Source organism: Prionailurus viverrinus, chromosome D2 (genome assembly GCF_022837055.1).
Source record: "Prionailurus viverrinus isolate Anna chromosome D2, UM_Priviv_1.0, whole genome shotgun sequence".
Taxonomy (NCBI): Eukaryota; Metazoa; Chordata; class Mammalia; order Carnivora; family Felidae; genus Prionailurus; species Prionailurus viverrinus.
The window spans coordinates 59,416,897-59,440,316 of NC_062571.1; the positions used below are offsets into that span (position 1 = coordinate 59,416,897).

General features: G+C 37.0%; 1 protein-coding gene across 4 annotated transcripts in view; it reads right to left on the minus strand.

Annotated features, from left to right (window-relative positions):
• CHUK (component of inhibitor of nuclear factor kappa B kinase complex) overlaps positions 1 to 23,420 on the minus strand; it is a 41,898-nt gene that overhangs the window by 18,048 nt on the left and 430 nt on the right. For 3 of the 4 annotated variants that reach the window (XR_007145309.1, XM_047825100.1, XM_047825099.1), the window contains exons 2-13: positions 16,445 to 16,539; positions 14,292 to 14,406; positions 13,572 to 13,641; positions 12,083 to 12,171; positions 10,809 to 10,898; positions 10,535 to 10,659; positions 10,237 to 10,344; positions 9,524 to 9,659; positions 5,228 to 5,422; positions 4,159 to 4,261; positions 1,584 to 1,707; positions 1,019 to 1,170 (exon numbers count right to left, since the gene is read on the minus strand). Coding sequence is in view for 3 of the 4 variants with exons in the window: in XM_047825100.1 (XP_047681056.1) it covers positions 1,019 to 1,170; positions 1,584 to 1,707; positions 4,159 to 4,261; positions 5,228 to 5,422; positions 9,524 to 9,659; positions 10,237 to 10,344; positions 10,535 to 10,659; positions 10,809 to 10,898; positions 12,083 to 12,171; positions 13,572 to 13,641; positions 14,292 to 14,406; positions 16,445 to 16,539 (1,402 nt within the window). In the remaining variant the exon portion in view is untranslated. The remainder of the gene's footprint in view (positions 1 to 1,018; positions 1,171 to 1,583; positions 1,708 to 4,158; positions 4,262 to 5,227; positions 5,423 to 9,523; positions 9,660 to 10,236; positions 10,345 to 10,534; positions 10,660 to 10,808; positions 10,899 to 12,082; positions 12,172 to 13,571; positions 13,642 to 14,291; positions 14,407 to 16,444; positions 16,540 to 23,420) is intronic. The other variant, XM_047825101.1, reaches the window with a different exon arrangement.

The window sequence follows — 23,420 nt, forward strand, 5'->3', positions numbered from 1 at the left end:
TGTCTATGCCATTCTTTTTTAACAGCTGTACAAGGTATGTCACTGACAAGTCAAAGATAATTTGATGTGGGGTGCCTGGGTGGCTCACTCAGTTACTCAGTGACTCTTGATTTCGGCTCAGGTCATGATCTCATGGATGTGAGATCAAGCCCACATTGGGTTCTGTACTGGGTATGGGGCCTTCTTGGGATTCTCTCTCCCTCTCCCTTAGCCTCTCTTCCACTCGCCCTTGCTCTCTCAAAAAACAAACAAAAAAATAATTTGATGAAATAATTATAGTGTTTTGCCATTCACCAGAATGCCTATTATACACAAATAGAAATAAAACACTAATCATAGAACCAACTCTAGTAGATAAACTTATTTACCCAATTGGACACTGCTGATCATTTATTCTAAGACACACATACCTTGCTTAAGACAAGTTTACAAAAAGAATTTATGATAGAAAACAAATAATGGTAGTGACCCCTTCAGCTTATTATTTGAATTTTAAATCTGCTTTTTTACATTTCCTTAATATAACTGAAGAGAGAGTGCCTGGAGTTAAATATTGAAAAACTGGAGGCTGTGTATTTTTTAAAAATGGGACTCCACAGTAGGTGGTTTGAAAGGAAAACAACCCTGGAATTATTTGTGTTATTATTTATAGAAAGGTAAGTAGTTTAAGATTTCCCTGGCTAAGAAGTCATCCCGATACAGACTTTGGATCTATTTTAAAACTGAGGCTTGAAAATCAAAAGTTCTTAAATTGCCTTTGAATTTTTCTGGAGCTAAATGATTTTAGTACAATTACAGTCCAACTGGGGAGGTGGGGGGCGGAGTAAAGTTGCTAAACTAAGGTTAAAAGAAAGAGCTACTATTCAGTACAAACACAGTTTATGATGACTTGAGGCATCCTGTCTCTTCTTCTAACATGAACAGAAGTCAAACAATGGGCTATGAGGCAAGAAGGCAAAATGCGAGACAGCTTCAAGAGACCTGACACTTCTTTCAAACACGTTACCCAAACACTCACATATCCCGTAAGTCATCTGCTCACTGTATCTTTCCAAGTCAAGTTGAATGCTTTTGTGGAAAAACTCCAATTTGGCTTTCAGTTGCTGAGATGCTGAGATCAAAGTGTTCTTCATTTTTGTCAGGTTTGCATTATATCTAAGAAGACTTAACCTAAACCGTAGCCAAAAAAAAAAAAAAAAAAAAAAAAAAAATTGTTATTTCAGAAACACTGGACAAAAACTTAATAACTTAAATTGCCATAAACCCAAAGTCTAACTTTCTATTATCAATCTATGAAAAATAGTTAATTTCTAGAATCAGCTCTCTAAAGACTCCCTACCTGTGATATTCTAAGATAAAACAATCTTCTTATACTAGGACTGTTCAGGAACTACTCTCAAGCCATTGCGAATGGATGATTTCATACCATTAGAAAGAATTCTTTAAGTTTGTTGAGAATATTACACTCCAGATTAGCCCAATATTTTAGTATTGTGTGAATACTGATTAGTGAAAAAAGCAAGATTAATTCTTGAGCATTAATGCACATGACACTGTACTGATAAACAACAGAATCCTCTTACATTGCTGCTCTTTGTCCCTGAAAGAGCCTGCTGTAGTCTTCTTTTAGCCCAGACACATAATGCACTGCTTCAGCCCATACTTTACGTAGCTGTATAATTGGAAGTTGTATTTTGCTGTCCCGTACTATACGTAAGAAGATGGAAAAAAGAAGATGCTTATCATTCTTTGTGATTTCCTGTCCATGCAAATATCATTCCCAAAGATTCTAGAAATGGATGCTAGAAAGAACCAATTGTTAGTGTTTCATTCAGTTCAATATACATTTACAAGCATCTGCAATACACAGCCCTATTCCAGGTATGAGGGGAAATAAAAATGAGTAAGACATAATCATAAAATTTGCAATTATTCTTTTATCTGTCTTTTTTCTTGCTCCTCTCCAGTCGGAAATACTTTTTTTCTTCATTAATCCAAATTCGTTATTTCTTTCAAGTTCTAAATCAAGTCCCAAATCCTCTATAATCTGCTATGGTCTTTGCTGCCTCTAAATAATAAATTTCATCTCCTGGACTACCAACCCAGCTTCAGGAAAACAGATACAGTAAACAGCAGTTTAATAAGATATGTTCTCTTCACTGCCAGATTTACAAAATTATTTATTGAGGGTTATCTCTTGCCCTTGGTAAAGGAAATGCTAGTTTCTAACACCATGGCAGATATGTGCTAAGTTCAATGAAATTCCATTTTAACATTATGAAATTCTCCAAGATTGAAAGAGATTCATCTTATACTTTAAGGTGGCAATTACATTCTGTTATTCTTTTCCAATGAAAACATTCAGAGAAAGGATACTACACTATGGTTTATATTGAAAAACCGTATTATCTGAAGCAGACTTAAAAAATAATAATAAAGCTATGTACCTGGAAAAATCTCTGTCTCCCCTAATAATTGATAGTCTGAATTAACCTTTCTTCTATTCCATATGCCCATAATTACTCCTGAGATTCCTACAACAGACAAAAACCCCAAACCAAAAAAAAAATATATATATATATAACCCAAACACTTTAAAGAAAAAGTCTAGGGGAGGGGAGCCTTTTCACACACAAAAAAATCATATACATACTTTAAAAAATAAAGTCTAGGGGTGCCTGGGTGGCTCAGTCAGTTAAGCATCTGACTCTTGGTTTCGGCTCAGTTTATGATCTCAGTTTGTGAGTTCAAGCCCTGTGTTGGGCTTTGCGCTATCTGCTTGGGATTCTCTCTCTCCCCCTCCCCTGCTTGGGTTCTCTCTCTCTCTGAATAAATAAACTTTAAAAACTATATTAAAAAAATAAAGTCTAAAAATTGACACTCCAGTAGCAAGAAGCACACCTAGTGTCCAAATCTTGGTTTCTAATACTCTTCTCCGATTAAAGGAACCAGGGGTCCTTAGAGAAATGGCTGATCCTAGGACTGGGGCAAGAAACATACAAGATGGACCTGGAACATCTCTTGCTGCCAGAAAGGAAGTGCTAATAACTAACTAACTAAGTAAATAAATAAATAAAACAAGGAAAAGTCTGAGAAACTGTCACAGCCCAGAGGAGCCAACTAAATGTAATATGGTACCCTGGATCAGATCCTGGAACAGAAAAAGGACGCCACATCAAAACTAAGGAAATAGGAATAAAGTATGGCCTTAATTAAGAATTGGTTGGTTCTTTACTTGTAACAAATGTACCATACAATATGTTAACAAATGAGGAAACTATATGTGTTGGGAAGGTGAATAACATAAGAACTCTGTACTATCTGTAAATCTAAATTTACAGATTCACTATCTGTAATGTAAATTTAGATTTACTATCTATAAATAGTAAATAGTTTTTACAAAAAGCTACAAAAAGGTAACACAGATGAAAGATTACAGAATTTTAGCCCCATGCCAGTTGTGTTCTTGATTTTACAATACTGTGCTTGATTTTAGTTTTGGGTATACAGAAATTGATCACTTCTTCCAAAGAAAAGAGTAATTCTTACAGGATAAATGAAAACATTTGAACATTAAGCAGTATTCATACAATAAAATGAAATATTTGAATATGTTTAAATAATGAAGAAGCAACTAGAAAGTAGGCTTAATTAATAGTGGAGATTCATCCTTCTGTGACAGCCCTAACCCACAGAAAGTAAGTCTTCTTCCAAATGAGGGTTTTAGAGTGATTTGACATCTACCATTTCACCTTCCAAACTATATAAATTCATTTTTAACCACACTTAAAAACCTGAAGTATGGGGGCACCTGGGTGGCGCAGTCGGTTAAGCGTCCGACTTCAGCCAGGTCACGATCTTGCGGTCCGTGAATTCGAGCCCCGCGTCGGGCTCTGGGCTGATGGCTCAGAGCCTGGAGCCTGTTACCGATTCTGTGTCTCCCTCTCTCTCTGCCCCTCCCCCGTTCATGCTCTGTCTCTCTCTGTCCCAAAAATAAATAAACGTTGAAAAAAAAAAAAATTAAAAAAAAAAAAAAAACCCTGAAGTATGAAGTACAGAACAGAAACACCAAAAGACCACTTCTACTAACCATATTGAGTCAAAATAATATTATTTCATGTTTAAACCTCACTCAGTAAATGGGCTATACATACTTACCAATGTAATTTACACAGTCAGATAAACTTCTGGAAGCAAATGGTCCTTCATATACAGTCTTACTTTTATCAAACAAATATACCATATAGCTATCACAGCCTCTCTGAAAAAGAAACAATTAAAAAAAAATCCTTGAAAATCCTAGGTTCTCTAAGTACTTAAACATCACATTTCCTAATGTGAAATGCAAATGATTAAGGTCAATGTTTACTAGCATACCTTTTACAAATTTAAGATCTAGACTACTATTTAAGAAAAATGACTGTAGTATGGGCTAAGATGAAAAAGAATCACCAGACCCAAAAGTACAAAAGTAAAGTCTAACAACATATATCCACACAATGAATACTAGTCAGTAATCAAAAGGAATGAAGTTCTGATACATGCTAGGACATGGATGAACGTCCAAAACATGATGCTAAGTGAAAGAAGTCAGACACAAGAGACTACAGACTGTATGATTTCGTTTATATGAAATGTTCAGAAAAGGCAAATTACAGAGATAGAAAGTAAATTAGCAGTTGCCTGATGTGAACAGAATGGAGATTAAGAGTTAGTGGACATGAAGAATATCATTGGGACGTAAATGTTTTGAAGCTGATTTATAGTAATGGCTGCACAATTACGTACATTTACTAAAAAAAAAAAAATGTACACATGAAATGGGTAAATTACATGAAATACAGAATTTGCCTCAATAAAGTACAACGACAAAAAACAATAAAAGAGTCACGAGCACAATATTTTACCATCCATCTATCCTCTGGCAGGATCTATGAGACTGCTGGTCTAATTTCAAGGTTCTAGGCTTCAAGTACAAAAGAGGGAAAAAAGAGGGGGGGAGAGAACTGGCACCAAAGAGAAAGTCATACAAAGTTCAAAACACATCTTGTTCACCTTGCAAAGCAATAAGAGTAATGAGCAGGATAAAACTAAAGTAAGAATTATAAGGTGTGTACCATCACCTCCCCCAGGGGGATTCCAAGTATGCATCAGAAAAATGCAGGGCATTCAATCCCTCTATGCTAACAGACTTCTTATACTTCTAGGTATATTAGAATTCTCTTACAACTCCATCTAGAACGCATTGAGAGGCTGGTTTCCGAGGATCCAGAGAAATTCCCGTCTCCGAAAGAAGCTCTTGAGAACCAGTACTTATTCCAGTTTCGCGCTCAATACGAGACTGCAGTGAGTGAAGACTTTCATCAGGTGGTAACAGAAAAGAAATTATCTTTGCAGAAGTCATATTTAGGATGTGTACTATCTGTATAAATAAGAAAAACAATGATTATTGATCATTTACTACATAAAAGATTCAGTGCTAGATACTAAAGGGAATATGAGCAAAAGGTATTATCTTTGCACTAAACAAGGCTTAATCATTTTCCAAAGTGAGATCTCCTTCAATAATTACAAAATAACATTCTGAAAAATGAAGAGTAGAGTTTACTTTTCTGTAACAGATGTTAGTTCCAAAGAATAAAGCTTAGAAACTATAGGCATGTACAGAATCTAGAAATAAAAGCCCTAATTTAGAAAGGCAATATTTATTTATTCTCAGAAACCGATTATAGATCTGGAAGGAAATACTCCCATTTATGAAGTCCCTAATAGATGCCGACCACAGAGTTAAGTGTTTTCACATGACATCCTGTTGATTAGATCTTCTAATTTCCATTTAGGCAAAGAGAGAAACCAGAGCCCTGAGAAGTCTTTTGAAGACAACATGATTTTAAATTCTCTTCCTTCTGCTATCCTTAGATAAGCCATACAAAGTTAATACGTATGTTTCTCCAGTGCCTTACATTGACTCCACAGGATAATGGCCAAATAGAAGATATTAAGAAACACTAAGAAAACTAAAATACAAGTCAAATGCTATATGTACCAAAATAATGTAAAGTATTGTACAGATTCCAAAGGAGTTTGCTTGGTGTGAGGAAAGGGATGCTTTCTAAAGGAGGCAATTATGAGCTATACTTTGGAAAGGATAGAAAATTAGAACAAGAAAAGATTGAAAGAAGAAAGGTTCTTCTAGGTAGAAAACAAGGTAGGCAGAGGGGTAGAAAGAGATGACCATAACCAAAGAATATAAACAACCCAGTTCAAACGTACCTAAAATGATGCCCCTTATAATAGGAGATAAGGCTACAAGGAGACCAAGGCAGATTTTCAACATCAATGTAAGGGTTTGGACTTTATTCAATAAGCAAAGAGGAACTATGGAAGGCTTTCTAAATTGAGAATCTGACAAGCTCAGAATTGTTAAAACATCCAAAGGATAAATCTGACAAAATAATTGGATATGTAATTGGAAGAGAAGGAACAGTCAGACAAGCCACCCCACCTAGGCAACTAAAAAGGTGATAGTACAAGAGGCATAGGAAAAGCTATAGGAGATTTAATGGAGCAAATGTGTTCAGTTTTTAATAAATTAAGTCTTGAGTGCCCGTGGGACCACCAAGGATAGTTATACAGCAGTGATTAAACACTACAGAAAAGTCACAACTGAGGAAATAAATTTGGAAGTGATCCATATTCAGTTTATAGTTAAAGTTATACAACTAAAGAAATTACTAAAGAAAAGGAAGAAAAAGTAATATGGAAAAAGAAAAAAATTAGGAGAGAGAGACACTTAGGGTATAGTTACACTTAGGGGCATAAAAGAGGAGGCAAAGAAGGAATAATTAAATACTTCTGTTTTACCATTACCTTCAGTGGCAAGTTTGGTATATTTTTTTCAACTTTCCTATATATTTAGAAATTTTCATAATATATAGTTAGAAAACCATGCAATCAGACTCTCTGAATTTTTTAAAAGAAAGAAGTATTCCAGTAACTGTTTTGATTTCTTTTCTTTTTTTAAGTGCAAACCAAACACACATCATTCCTTCTTTGAACAATGTAACACCTTAGAAAATGTTCTACAATAGCAAACTATTTTTGCAGTACATGCTTCTGTGTTCATGGTATTCCCCTGCCTATCTTTCCCCCTGTTAATTCTCCTTTTACTTATCTTTTTTTTTTTCTTTTGAGAGAGAATGCACAAGGTGGGTAAGGGGCAGAGGGTGAGAGAGAGAATCTCAAGCAGGCTCCATGCCCAGCATGGAGCCCAATGTGGGGCTTGATCCCACGACCCCAGGATCATGACCTATGCTGAAATCAAGAGCCGGTGTTCAACTGACTGAGCCATCCAGGCACCCCAATTAACCCTTACTTATCTTTCAAAATTCAGTCCTATTATCATGTCTAGGAAGTATCTCTGAATTAATTAATAGTATCCTACACATACCTTATCCTGTACAACCTCACAATAGTGAGCCTTTGAATAAGATATTACTGTACCTGGGCTATAAATAAAATACAATAAATAAATATTTGCCCAGATTCACAGATAGGTAAATAGTGGTTCTACAAACTGAAGTCTACAGACCAGAAGACATACAAAGAGGACTCTTGCCCTATGCTCTGTAACAAGCAGATGCTCACTCACAGACTCCACGGAGTGGAAATGATGCTTTGATTACCATGACAAATCTGAAAAAATCTGGGATAAAAGATAAAAATTTTCAGGGGCAACAAAGAACTAAAAGGTGTTATCAAATCCTGCTGGGCTAACACACTGAGGAATGATTCACTCCTTGGCACAATAAAAGAAAGCCAAATCAAGAAGGCAGGTAACTTTTCAGTGTTAGCCAAGAATGACATCGACAGAGCCCCAAGTTCCTATTTAATAAAGTATGCCAAGATTATAGTAAAACCTTACACATTATAATTTCTCATTTCAATTTTTCAAAAAATAAAATTTAGCCCCATGCCCAACTAGCCTCCTTCCACCTGCAGGACGGCCTTGATCGCTCACAGCCAAGCCCTCACCACAGATTCTGCCCCTTCATGTTTCCAATTTTAGAAACCCTATCTACTACTACTCAATCAAATAGCTATGGAAAGACTGCATATGAGAATCGTTTCTGGGTATACAGCATAATAGAGCCTCTCATTCCTATCAATGAATATTTACTGAGAACCTGGTACATGCCCTGCTTTGTACAGAACACTGGGGTAGAGTGGTAGTAGGGTGAGCAAGTGTTAATAAAAGTAGTAAGAACCATCCCAGCATTAAAGAAGAAGATAACCTATATGGAGAGACATGAGTGGAAGATGGGAAACAATTAGAAAATATAGTAAATATGATTATATGACAAACTATGTGACAGAGATCAATCAGAGAAAAGGAGAGTCGAATATGTGCCAGTGTAGCTGAGGAGATACAGAGACAGAGATCATTCTGGGCAGAGGACAGCATCTATCAGAGCACAAAAATGGATAATGTGCTTCATGGCACAAGGAGCAGTGACAAGTGAAGTAAAGGGTAAGAGAAGCAGGTCTGGGGCAAGCACTTGGTTGGATGGAATTGCATGAGCAAAGCTCCAAAAGCCAGGGAGATCAGTTTAGACTTGACTTGGCAGGCAAGAAGAAGAAATACGTTGGATTCTTAGACAGGAGAATAAAAAAGCATTTTCAGAAGATGAGATGGGAAGTTCATGCTGCATGGATTGTAGGATGGGGAGGAGGTATAGAGGCATGAAAGCCAGACAGGACATTTCCTCACCAAACCAAATCCCCTAACATTATACCTAAATGAACGAGATCCAATGGCACCAATACGAGGAAGGGGAAAATCCAAAAGATGTTTTTTAAGAGTAATCAACAAAGACCACTTAGAAGTAAAACTAAGGGGTCCCTGGGTGGCTCAGTCAGTTAAGCGTGTGACTTTGGCTCAGGTCATGATCTCACGGTTTGGGAGTTCAAGCCCTGCGTCAGCTGTGCTGACAGCTCAAAGCCTGGAGACTGTTTCAGATTCTGTGTCTCCATCGCTCTCTGCCCCTCCCCCACTTGTGCTCTGTCTCTAAGTCTCTGTCAAAAATAAATAAAAAAAAAAAAAAAAAAAAAGAAGTAAAACTGAGAAGGGGCGCCTGGGTGGTTCAGTTGGTTCAACGTCCGACTCTTGATTTCAGCTCAGGTCATGATCTCACAGTTCCTGAGTTTGACCTCCATGTTGGGCTCTGTACTGGCAACACGCAGCCTGCTTGGGATTCTCTCTTTCCCTCTCTCTCTGTCCCTCCCCCGCTCATGTTCTCTTGCTCTTTCTCTCTCTAAAATAAATAAATAAACATTTTTTTTAAAAAAAGTAGTAAAACTGAGAAGGCTTACTAAAGAAATAAAAGCAGATCAGCTCTAAGAATATCATTTTCTTTTCAAATAAGCATCAGGAAAAGATTACCAAAATATATTTATGCTTATTTCCAGATAAATTTGTTAACTTCAATGCAAGTCTTATGAAGTAGACCACATTCAAACTAACCTTCAAATTCAGAATGTGATCCATTAATAGAAAACATCTTGGCTGCTTCAAAGTGAGATCAACAGGTCCTCCTCTTTGCTGAGGATCCCAATTCAGCATCAACTGAAGCCAGTTTTCCATGGGCTCTACTATTAAACTAGAAAGTGTACAAAAAATAGGGTGAAAATCTTTATGTTCCAATTTTCCTTTAGTATTCTAAAAAAAGTAATTTTATAGGTTTCCCATGTCCTTTCTCGTGACTCATCTGTGCCATTTTGTATCTTACTTTCAAGTAATTCATGAAATGACAAACTTTTTTTTCCATAAAAAACAACCCCAAACCTACATATGTAAGTACTAGCAACTTCACTAGATGAGCCCAGTTCAATTGTCCAAGGAGCCCATTTACTTCAGTATCCCAAAAGTCTTCTTAAAGCAGGAGTTCTTGTTTCCACTAGACCTGTGCCGTCCAATATGGTAGCCTCTAGTCACAAGTGGCTATTTGCACTTATACTTATGTTAATTAAAATGAAATAAAATTTAAAATTAAGTTCTTCTATCACACTACAACCTTTCGAGTGCTCTATAGCCTCATTTGGCTATCACGGATATAAAACTTTCATCATCACAGAAAGTTCTACTGCACAATACTACTTGAAACAGACAACAACTCTACTGTTCCTTTATAACCCAAAGAACCAAGAGGTGAACTTCCTCAACTACAATATACTTACCTACAAAGGCTATTTGGTTGAGGTAAATGGCTACTAAACCGAACTTCTCCTGTCATCTCTTCACATGCAAATATACACTTTGGATCCTTCTTCTTAATCTTCTCATGCCTATAATACAAGTTACCTCATTGACAACCTGATTCTCACAAACATTCTAAGATTTTTTGCCATGTAGTTTTATTCAATTATGTATTTAAAAGGTAATTACACCATATAAAGAGGGATGGAAGGAAAAAAAGCATGTAACTTAAAATTTCCATTCCCATTAAGCACACCAAAGTTCTCTCCCATTTCTTACCAGGTAAATGGCTGCAGATGATGCAAAAAGGGCCTATATCCAGCAATACATTCAAACACCATGGTCCCAAAGCTCCAATAATCAACAGTAGCTGTATAAGGCTTGTTCTCAAAGAGCTCTGGGGCCTTAAAAAGGAAAAAAAAAAAAAAAAGCTTTAAGTGTCAATACTATAAGAGAAAAGCTACTTTATTTTTGACCTACTATATTCATGACCTTCAGAAATAAGAACATGAGTCCTGTACACTTAAATTCAAAGAAACAATACATGTCTCACCAGATATTGCAGTGTTCCCACAAAAGACGTACACAGACTTCCTTGATCAACATCTTTGGCATATCCCAGATCAATTATTTTATGCATAATCTGCAATATAATAAGTATTAAATGACTGAGAAATTTGAAAGGGAAAGGCAACAGTGTCCTTATAAGGCTCTGGAGAGGGTGGTGAGAAAGAGCTTGGGCTCTGGAATATGACAAACATATTTCAAGCCTGAGCTCCACCACTTATGTGATCTTGATCAAGTTACTTAACTTCTCTCATTGTATTTAGTTTCCCAAATAATGGTATTACTAACAATCCTTACTTCACCAGAATTGTTATTAGGATTCAATGAAATAATAAAAAAAAGAAGAATTTAACACAGTGCCTGATACATGGTAAAAATTAAGTATAGACTGGCTATTAATTTTTATTTTGGTATATTCAAAATAAACTTGATCCATTAACCCACAAGGCAAAGGTAAGGATGACTTCCAAACTTGAAAAAGCATCATACCACTGAATGAGTAAAGACCTATCTAACTTCCAGAATATCCTGAAGTCTTTAGATACAAAGAAAGCAGAAATGGTTGGTTGCCAAGCATACACGAAAGGCTCCTAAAAGAAGAAGCACCAGTAAGATTTCATCACCTCCAACTGACCACGACGTATCATTCACTAAAGACCACACAATCCAATTCAAGGTTCAGACTCTTGGCTTTACATCTTTATTAGTATGGAACCTGGGTGCTAGCTGCAAAAAAACTATTCAAATTATTCTGATAAATACAAGTATTCCAGAAGTCAATTCACAATTTCTGGGTCTTCTCATGATGACCCATTTAAGAATCTGAAAAATCAAGGTTTTGAATTTTACTTAAATATAGAACTTAGGACTTTTGGGGGAGGAGAATGAATTTATTCTTTCTTAAGTAAGAAATGCAGTTAAGTAAACATATTTTTCCCCCTTAAAGTAAATCTAGGATGTATGTGTGGATGCTGGATGTTCTATATAAGGGATTAACAAATTATTTTTACTCACTATCTATTATCTCTACTAGATACTCTGTTAGAAAACAGAAGTGAGCAAGATAGGTGTTCTGTCTCTAATGAAGCCCCTGTGTTAGCAGAGGAGACAAACAACTAAACACGAAACCACAGTTCAGTGTTGTAAGGGCTGGGATAGAAAAAGTATAAAATGCTGTGGAAGGGCACAAACTTCAAACACTAATTACACCAAGGAGACTGTATTCAAATGGCATGTAATATTTCTTCAGGTTTCACCTACCTTTCCACCAACATCCTGAAGAACTATGTTTTCAGGTTTTAGATCACGATGTATGATTTTGTTTTCATGCAAATATCGGATCCCAGACCCTAAATAAAATTTAAAATGTATTTTGAGGTAACAAAAACACTGAATTAAAAATAAATTCATCTCAGAGAGCCTGGGTGGCTCAGTCGGTTAAGTGTCCAACTCTTGATTTCAGTCAAGTCATGATCTCACAGTCAAGAGATGGAGCCCCACCTTGGGCTCCATGTTGGGTGTGGAGCCTGCTTAAGATTCTCTCTCCCCCTCTCTCTCCGTCTGCCTCTTCCCTACTCACAAGCTCTCTCTCTCTCTCTCTCTCAATAAATAAATAAATAAATAAATAAATAAATAAATAGATAGATAAACTCACATTTTGTACAGATCTGCTCTGACAATCAAACTTTTTGAAGTTTTTTTTTTTCTTTTTATTTAAGTAATCTCTACATCCAACATAGGGCTCAAATTCATGACTCTGAGCCAGCCAGGCACCCATCTGATGCTCAAATTTACACAGACCATCATAACTATATGATTAATGATATTATAGCAGTTAAGATTCTCTCCGCAGAAAATCCAAGAACATTAAACAATACTGCAGAATTATATATATGCTCCTTTATGAGAATGAACATTAAAAAATGGAACAAGGAGGGGTGCCTGGGTGGCGCAGTCGGTTAAGCGTCCGACTTCAGCCAGGTCACGATCTCGCGTTCCGTGAGTTCGAGCCCCGCGTCAGGCTCTGGGCTGATGGCTCGGAGCCTGGAGCCTGTTTCCGATTCTGTGTCTCCCTCTCTCTCTGCCCCTCCCCCGCTCATGCTCTGTCTCTCTTCTGTCCCAAAAATAAATAAAAGCGTGGAAAAAAAAAATTAAAAAAAAAAATGGAACAAGGAATTGAGAAAATCCTTATTGATCAATTGAGAAAATCCCTCTAGTTTTCCTTCCCACCTAAATCACCCTCTTCAACTACACTTGGTCTCCATGACCTAGGAAAAGAGGCAAAATCAAAATATACAGGGAAACATATCCTTGGCTTCTGAGCTTATTCCATGGGCCTAAGTGCAGATAATTTTAGGGATTTTTCAGGAGTAATTCTGATTAAAAAGAAATTTCATCCTAAGAGTTGACTTGAAAACCTATGACCATGAGATGCAATGCCACTGGTAAATAAAATTACTATGTTAAGCACACAGGAAAGGAGAATAAAATTGAATAAGGTCATTTCACACTATTTTTTTTATCTGTAATTGGAACATCTATTGGTCAAAAATGGACTCCTAGCAAAAAACAAAAAATTAAATATCCTAGTTTTAGTATCAGCAACAACAGTTAAATTTTTCTAATTTCTTATAGATTGTAAAAATGTAGGCTTTGTGCAGTACATCAAAGATTCTCCTTAATTCTCAATATGTAGAAACTTTTATAAACCAAATTAAATTATGATGGTATTTTCAAACTGATTACATACCTATATCACTCAATAAAGAAAGTATCTGGCTTTCTTTAAGCCCACAGCAATTTTCTGGTTTGTTGAGTAGCTGAAGAAAAAAAAAAAGAAGTCTAAAAATGTATAATGTCAATATAGCTTGTCAGTAGTAGCAATACATTAATCACTATACTTTAATAGAATATTCAAATAAGAAGTTATAATTAAGAAAATATAAGAGGGGGAAAACTACCAAAACCATACTGAGGACTTTATGTTAAGACTTACATAAATAAAGATAAAGGAGGAAAGTCTCTGAAACTGAAAAAGGCTGGAGAAAACCTCACATACATAAAAGTAGCCATAGGGCATATTTAATATGAGATAAGGAAGATTTGCAATAGAAAAAACAACTTGTTTGTTTGTTTGTTTGTTTTTGAAAACAACTTCTTTATAAACACCTTAGACACTGGTATTTTGGTCTAACACCATCAATCCAGTCCCATCCTGCAAACACCACCACCTACAAAAAGACACAAACGTTCCCAGTAAAGGGCCATTCAGTAAATACTTTAGGCTTTACAGGCCACACGATCTCTGTCACAACTGCTCAACTCTGATGGTATAGTAAGAAAGCAGCCATAAGTACAGGTAACAGACCACAGTTTACTGACCTTATTCTAGATTATCATATTAAATATGATTCAAACATTGCTAAGGTTCATGATTTACTAACTCATCATCTTAAAACATCCACACTACCTTCCGGAGATCTCCGCCAGAACAGTATTCCATTGCTAGAAGAGGAACATCATTAATTAAAAAATTCAACTCCTCAGGTACATCACAGGCCTTTACAACGTTGGCATGGTTCAACCTAACAAGAAGGAGAAAATATTATAATTAAAAAATTTTTTCCAATGAAAAGGGATTGGATTTGAAATGGTAGTTAATTGGGGGGCAGTGAGGGGAAGAAAGGCTGGCATTATTTATAATAAATAATGCCATTACCCACTTTACATATATTAACTCATTTACTTATCAAAATAATCCTACTATAGGTAGATTTATTAATAGTCTCATCACACAGGAGAAAACTGAAGCACAAACTGGCTAAGTGATATAGGATCACACAGAAAGGAGGTGGTCAAGTAAGGATTCGAATCTGGTAGTATGGCTCCAAAGCCTGTATCATACTGGTTCTCTCATAATCACTTACAATGTCACGCTGGGGTGGTATATTAAAATTATGGCATGTTTCCTTCTAGTTTCAATCTGTACATAAACACATTTTAAAATAAATGTTAAATCTCACTATATACTGTTTTCTAACACCTTTTTTTTAACTTAACAATATATCATCCCAGGTATTATCAGCATCATCAGCATCATCAGCATGCAATGGATCTCAAAACTGGAATACATTACCAGCTCCTAGGGACCTAGGGAAACAGACTTTCCATGTGTAGAGCCTGAGAATTTATATTGTTAGCAAAGTTTCCTGGTCATTCTGCCAGACAGCCAAGTTTGAGTGCCATTTAAGTGAACTGAGAAAAGACACTGGAGTCAGAAAGTACTTATTTCAAATCTAGACTTCATTAGCTACCAGTTGTATGACTCTATGAGCTTCAACCTCCTCATCTGTAAAATCAGGATAATACCTAAACACACAGGGTATCTGTGACAAATGGAAGGATTATTTGTAAAGCACTTAACACACTACTTGTGCAGGTTTTAAAACATGCCCACTTCTTCCTTTAAGAGCTTAATTCTTCTCCTTCCCTTGAGTGTAGGCTGTATGTACTTGGTGACTCATTTCTAACAAACAGAATGTTGTAGAAAAGATATTACTTCTGAGGAAAGATCATAAAAGATGTCTGCTTTCACCTTGCTCTCTCTCTCAGATCACTCACTTTGGGGAAAACTAGCTGCCATGTCATGAAAATATCCAAGCTTCACTACACAGAGCCCATATGATGAGCAACTGATACCTCTAGTCAACAGCCGTATAAATGAGCTTGGAAGTGGATACTCCAGCCCCACTCAAGCCTTTGGATGACTGCAGCTCCAGTCAACATTGTGGGATTTTTCAGGAGGGATGTTCTGAGAACCACTAAGCTAAGTCACTCACAAATTCCTAAACCACAGAAACTGTGAGACACTAAATGTTTGTCTTTTTTTTTTTTTTAATTTATTTAAGTAATCTCTACACCCAATGCGGGGCTTGAACTCATGACCCCAATATCACGAGTCACATGCTCTTCCAATGGAGCCAGTCAGGCACCCCTAAATGTCTGTCATTTTTTTTTTACTTTTAATGTGCCTCAATTTATATTAAAAAAAAATTTTAATGCTTATTTTTGAGAGAGGGATGCAGAGAGAGAGAGACAGAGTGCAAGCAGGGGAGTGGCAGAAAGAGACGGAGACACAGAATCTGAAGTAGGCTCCAGGCTCTGAGCTGTCAGCACAGAGCCTGATGTGGGGCTCAAACTCATGAACCACGAGATCATGACTAACTGAACCACCCAGGCACCCCAATGTTTGTCATTTTAAGCCACTAAGTTTTGGGGTAATTGTGTACAAAGCAATAGATACACTATTCAACAAAAATAAAGAGAGTAGTAATTATATTTAACTAGAAAGTATAATAGATGAACACTGCCCAATATTCAAAACAAAAAGATTCTGCTCTCAGAGAACGGAGTCTGATAATATCTAGCTGACTTTTAAAACTAAACCTACTTAATCATAATGTGATGTTATTATTTGAAATAGAACATATATATTTGATAAGAAAGAAAAAAAATATGTTCCCAAAAAGATCCTGAGAAGAATGTATTTCTACCCTCCTTCCCTATGATGACATCTGGCTAGGCTGCAGAACTAGGGAAATATAAGTCATCAAATACACTTACTTCTTCATGATCTGGATTTCATGGCACCACCGTTCTCTGTTTTTGGTACTTAGTTCTACACGACATGACTTAATTGCTATTTTGACATCAAGTTCCTGCCAAAATAGAAAATCAACATAGAAAAATATATTAATTAGGTTCTTGTGCAGATTTGCTTGTCATCAAAGACATGCCAATCTGGGGAAACAAAACTCTTTAGCTTTACTAATTAAACAGATTTATCCAAGGTGCTCTTGAGCCATGCTTTTGCTAGGTAAACACTGAGTCGATTAAACCAATGCTTTAAAACTGACCTTCACTTCAGCCTCCATAATATGAAAATCCACAGCAAACATCATACTCAATAGGAAAAAACTGAGAGCTTTTCCTCTAAGGTCAGGAACAAGACAAGGATGTCCATTCCCACCGCTTTTATTCAACACAGTCCTAGCCATAGTAATCAGACCACAAAAAGAAATAAAAGGCATCCAAATTAACAAGGAAGAAGTAAAACTTTTACTATTTGCAGACGACATGATACTATACACAGGAAACCCTAAAGATGCCACACAAAAAAACCTACCATAACTAATAAATGAATTCAGTAAAGTCACAGGATATAAAATCAATATTCAGAAATCTGTTGCATCTCCATACACTAATAATGAAGCAGCAGAAAGAGAAATTAAGAAAACAATCACGTTTAGGGGCACCTGGGTAGCTCAGACGGTTAAGCGTCCGACTTCAGCTCAGGTCATGATCTCATGGTTCATGGGTTCGAGCCCCAAATTGGGCTCTGTGCTGACAGCTCAGAGCCTAGAGCCTGCTTCAGATTCTGTGTCTCCCTCTCTCTCTGTCCCTCCCCCACTTGTGCTCTACCTCTCTCTCAAAAATAAAAACATTAAAAAAAATTTTTTTAGAAAGAAAACAATCCTGTTTACAAATGCACCAAAAATAATAAAATACCTAGGAATAAACTTAACCAAAGAGGTGAAAGACCTGTACTCTGAAAACTATAAAACATTGATGAAAGAAATTAAAGACAACACAAAGAAATCAAAAGACATTCCATGCCCATGCACTGGAAGAACAAATATTGTTAAATTGTCTATACTACACAAAGAAATCTACAGTCTTAATGCAATCCCTATCAAAATACCAACAGCATTTTCATAGAACTAGAACAAATAATCCTAAAACTTGTATGGAACCACAAAAGACTTTGAATAGTCAAAGCAATCTTGAAAAATGAAAATAAAATTGGAGGTATCATGATTTCAGATTTCAAGTTATATTCAAAGCTGTAGTAACCAAAACAGAACGGTATTGGCACAAAAATAGATACATAGATACATACATAGATCAATGGAACAAGATCCCAGAAATAAACCCACGATTATATGCTCAATTAATCTACGACAAAGGAGGCAAGAATATGCATTGGGAAAAAAACAGTCTCTTCAACAAATGGTGTTAGGAAAACTGGACAGTTACAAAAGAATGAAACTGGACCACTTTCTTACACTATAAACAAAAATAAATTCAAAATGGATTAGACATAAATGTGAGACCTGAAACCATAAAAATCCTGAAAGAGAACACAGGCAGTACTTTCTCTGACATCAGCCACAGAAACATTTTTCTTGATATGTCTCCTGAGCAAAGGGAAATCAAAGAAAAAACTATTAGGACTGTATCAAAATTAAAAGCTTCTGCACAGCAAAGGAAACAACAAAACTAAAAGGTAACCTATTGAATGGGAGAAGATATTTGTAAGTGACATATCTGATAAATGGTTAGTATCGAAAACATGTAAAAACTGATATACTTGAACACACAAAAGACAAATAATCCAATTAAAAAATAAGCAAAGGAGCAGCCCCCCCCCCCCAAAAATAAGCAGAAGACATGATTAGACAGTTCCCCAAAGAAGACACACAGATGGCCAATAGATATGTGAAAAGGTGCTCAACATCACTCATCATCAGGGAAATGCAAATCAAAACTACAATGAGATATCATCTCACACCTGTCAGGATGGCTAAAATAAAAAACACAAGAAACAACAAGTATTGGCAAGGAGATGAAGAAAAACCCCGTGCACTGTTGGTGGGAATGCAAACTCGTGCAACCACTGTGGAAAATAGTATAGAGGTACCTGAAAAAGTTAACAAAACTACCCTACGAAGAAGTAATTCCACTACTGACTATTTACCCCCAAAATACAAAAACACTAATTCAAAGGGATACAAGCACCCCCATGTTTACTACAGCATTATTTACAACAGCCAAATTATGGAAGCAGCTCAAATGTCCATCAATAGGTAAATGGATAAGGAAGATGTGGTATACAATGGAATATTAGTCATAAAAAAAGGAATGAAATCTGGCCATTTTCAACAACATGGATGGAGCTAGAGAATATAATGCTAAATGAAATGTCAGTCAGAGAAAGGCACATACCATATGATTTACCTCATATATGGAATTTAAGAAACAAAACAAGCAAAGAAAGACAAACCAAGAAACATACTCTCAACTATAGAGAACAAATTCATGGTTACTAGAAGGGGAGGTGGGTGGAGGGATGGGTGGAATAGATGATGGGGATTAAAGAGTACACATCATAATAAGCACTGAATAATGTACAGAACTGTTGAATCGCTATAATGTACACCTGAAACTAACATAACACTGTATGTTAACTATACTGAAATTAAAATTAAAAACATAATAAAAAAATTTTTTAAAAAGACAGGAGAGAAAATCGTAACAGGTCAAATGCCCAGGAAGATCAGACAGACATATATATTTTTTCTCTCAGAGGAAAAAAAAGAAAAGTCCTCTTGTATTAACATATTTAGAGTTGAAGATTTTAATAAGAATTAAATGAACACTTTTTTATAGAGTGAACTCAAACCTCTTTCACTTTTTTCAGCGATTTAAGAAAAAGTCATACCTGTCACCAAGGTACTTAGGGAACTAACAATTTTTGTTTAGAAATACTCAGAAAAGTTACAAGTTATGAAAAGTGAGACTCTGAGGTCTTAAGTTGGCTTGAGAAGAAAAAAACCAATCAAATTTTAAACACATCAAAGCACACAAGCGAAGTGACTGAGGCTGATCCCATTACAGGTCCCTCTCTTTAGAACACTGTCTCCTATATACAGCTAGAAAATTACAAAGACTTGTCTCCCCAACAAACTCCTTTTTGGGCTTAGTCAAAGTAGCTAACAAGGGTCCCAGCCTTCAGCATAACTGGAATGAAAAGGATAATTCAGGGCTACCTGGCCTTACCAGCAAGAAATAGTTTTAATATGACCAAACCTAACAACAACAACTCCAAAATTTGTTCCTAATCTTTACATTTCAAATGATATTTAAAAAATACTAACAATGGTTATACTTCTGTTTCTATAACTATAAAATGAACCTAACAGCTCTTGCCTTGGCCTAGTCATTTAGCCAATTCTGACTGAAATTAAGTCCAACCTGATGCACATTACAGGGAACAGCCAGACTTCATCACATTCTGGCAACAGTAAAAATGCAGCCCAGGAATAGCAGTCAGGACCAAACAGGAGGAAAAAAATATAGTATATGGATGAGGAAGCAAGATATAGGTTGTACGGAATATTCTAAATGGGAGCAGAGGGATGGTGAGGGGAACAAGCTAGAGATAAAACAGTCCATGTAGAGAGAAAGAAGAAAGGAATTAGGACACACTACAATCTAGCCTAACTACAGTCCTCACTCCCTTCAATCTTTCTTTTGTTTTGAGCAGGCACCTGGCTCTAGCTGGGTCCCATGTAAGCTTTTACCACCATGGAGACAACGCGGTACAACCATGAACAACATTAAGCCCTTAAAAATGGGAATATTCCAGAGACAGATAGTGGCGACTGTTGCATAACAATGCAAATGTACGTAATGCCACAGAACTGTACATTTAAAAGTGGCAAAAATGGTAAACGTTATTTCTATTTTACCACAATAAAAAATTGGAAAATACAAAGTTAGTTTGTAAAATATTTCTCAGAGCTTTTAAGATGCTAATATGGATTATGATTCTCCAAATGAAACAATAGTACATGCAGCATTTACCCAATGTATTTGACCACAGTATCCTTTTTTCTTTTTTTTTTTTTAATTTTTTTTTTCAACGTTTATTTATTTTTGGGACAGAGAGAGACAGAGCATGAATGGGGGAGGGGCAGAGAGAGAGGGAGACACAGAATCGGAAACAGGCTCCAGGCTCTGAGCCATCAGCCCAGAGCCTGACGCGGGGCTCGAACTCACGGACCGTGAGATCGTGACCTGGCTGAAGTCGGACGCTTAACCGACTGCGCCACCCAGGCGCCCCTTTTTAAATTTTTTTTAACGTTTATTTATTTTTGAGACAGAGAGAGACAGAGCATGAACGGGAGAGGGTCAGAGAGAGGGAGACACAGAATCCGAAACAGGCTCCAGGCTCTGAGCTGTCAGCACAGAGCCCGACGCGGGGCTCAAACTCAAGGACCGCGAGATCATGACCTGAGCCGAAGTCGGCCGCCTAACCGACTGAACCACCCAGGCGCCCCACAGTATCCTTTTTTCAAAGCATTTCACAGGATTAGTTTTTCCAAATACACATTGAGAAGTGCTACTCTGTTCCCTAGGAAGAATTCTTTGGTTATTTTTGTCATGTTTCCATATAACTTTATAAATAACTTTGTTATATAGGTTACTACATTGTACTTGAGTGTTTCTGTATTTGCCTCTCTCACTACACTTGAAATCTGCTTAAGGGCAGCAAATACTACTTTTGTTGACCTGGGTACCATCAGCACCCAGCATAATAATCAGATAAATAAACCATCTCATATCCTTTTCTCTTCCTCATTGTGATTTAAGTGATGTAGATAAAATACTGAGATGTGGCTTCTACTAAAACCCAAGGATCTTGAAATTTGTTATGGGCCAATTCTAAGTCTGGCTTGGAAAAGTAATGATGCTGTTAGCACAGAGTATTTCTTCTCTTTTCACTATAGGCCCAGGCATCAAATGTCCCAGTTTGGGAGAAGGGCCAGTCTAGACACGTGGAAAGTTCCTGAGAGATTTCTAAGATTCTAGAAGAACCCAAATCTCTTCCATTTATAAAGTAATGAATTCTAGGGCACCTGGGTGGCTCAGTTGGTTAAGCGTCTGACTCTTGGTTTCAGCTCGGGTCATGATCTCCCGGTTCGTGAGTTCAAGCCGCATGTCGGGCTCTGTGCTGGGAGCGCAGAGACTGCTTGGGATCCTCTCTATCTCCCTTTCTCTCTGCCCCTCCCCAGCTTGCTCTCGTGATCGCGCGCGCGCGCTCTCTCTCTCTCTCTCTCTCTCTCTCTCTCTCTCAAAATAAATAAATAAACTTAAAAAAAAAGTAATGAATTCCATAGAGACAGAAAGTAGAAAGGTGACTGCTAGGTGGCAGGGGAAGGAGGAAATGGGGAGGTATTGTTTAATGGGTACAGAGTTTCAGTTTGGTAAGATGAAAAAGTTCTGGAAATGGACGGTGGCGATGGTTACACACCAACGTGAATGTACTTAATGCCACTGAACTGAACACTGAAAAATAGCTAAAAACGGTAAATTTTACATTATATACTTTACCACAACTTTGTTAAAAAAGGGATGTGTTGATCTATCCCCAGTCAGGGACCAAGAAAAGCAGTCACAAAAGCATGCTAATAAGCATATATTTTTTCTTTTCTTATGACCAGGCTTAGATAACAAGGCCACAGGCAACATTCCACTGGAAGTACTTGGCTCCCCCTTCTCTCTTGGAGTGCCTTATATCTTCTCTGATGGTGAAAATTATTAAATTTACTGCTTATCTTGCTGTCAAAGTGCTTAATGCCTTAGTCCTTCACCTCCCATTCTCCCTCTCTCCAAGATTGCCTCCTATGCTCAATCTAGAAAGCCGCTTCACAAAACTTCCTCAGTTCTATCAGTGACATTTGCCACTGTGCCCCACAAGCATGTCTATTCCTCCCAGATACTCCCATCTCCCCCCCTACTCCTTAAGACAGCAAATCTTGAATTCAAGTCTCTATTCACAGGCCGATTGCAAACATTTTAATAATATTTTCATTGCTCATCCTGCCCCACGTTTTTCACTCAGATTTACCTTTTACAAACACTTCCAGGAACACCACTTTTATCTGGACATTTCCTTTTTTAAGGTCCATTAATAATGGTCAAGATGATGATAATAGTAACAACACAGCAGCAGCAGGAGCTAACATTTGAGGGCTTATCTTAGGCCAGGTTCTGTACTTAGTTTTACAAACATTATCTTATTTAACTCTCAAACAGACCCATGATGTATATAATTATTATAACCATTTTACAGATGACAAAACAAAGGCTATCCTGCAAGGATTATTAGTCAAGGGTCTATATCTCTAAAAGGTTTATACGTTATTCAAAAGAGCATGACCCTCCTCAAAGGGCAATGTGTTAGGTGGTGGGGATGTGCAATTGCTCATTTTTCTGGGGAAAGGGTTCATAGCTTTTATAGGTATGTCGAAAGATGCATAGCTCAAACATGATTATTAACTGCTGCTACAATGGTTAAACATTTACAACTAAATCAAAGCAAAATTCTTGAGTCTGATGTTAGCTCCCTTCCACCCACTAGAGCACCTCACACCCAATCTACTTCCTTCCCTTAGGAAGCCATGATCATTTCACCAGCTGATCCTCACACTGTTCCCTACCCAGAAGGCATCCCCAAATCTGAAGCCTACCCGATGCTTCCAAAAGCTTCACTGGGGACCCACCATGAAACCTTCCCTGTCTACTCCAAACCCCTACAGATATCAAGTAGCCTCCAAGCACACGCATGAACACACACATTCCAACAGACAACCCCTTCCTCACCCATTCGTGCTCACAATACAAAGCCTTATGTGCATCTGCCTCGCACACCCCGACACTCCACATTCAGAGACACACATACGCACCGTCACAC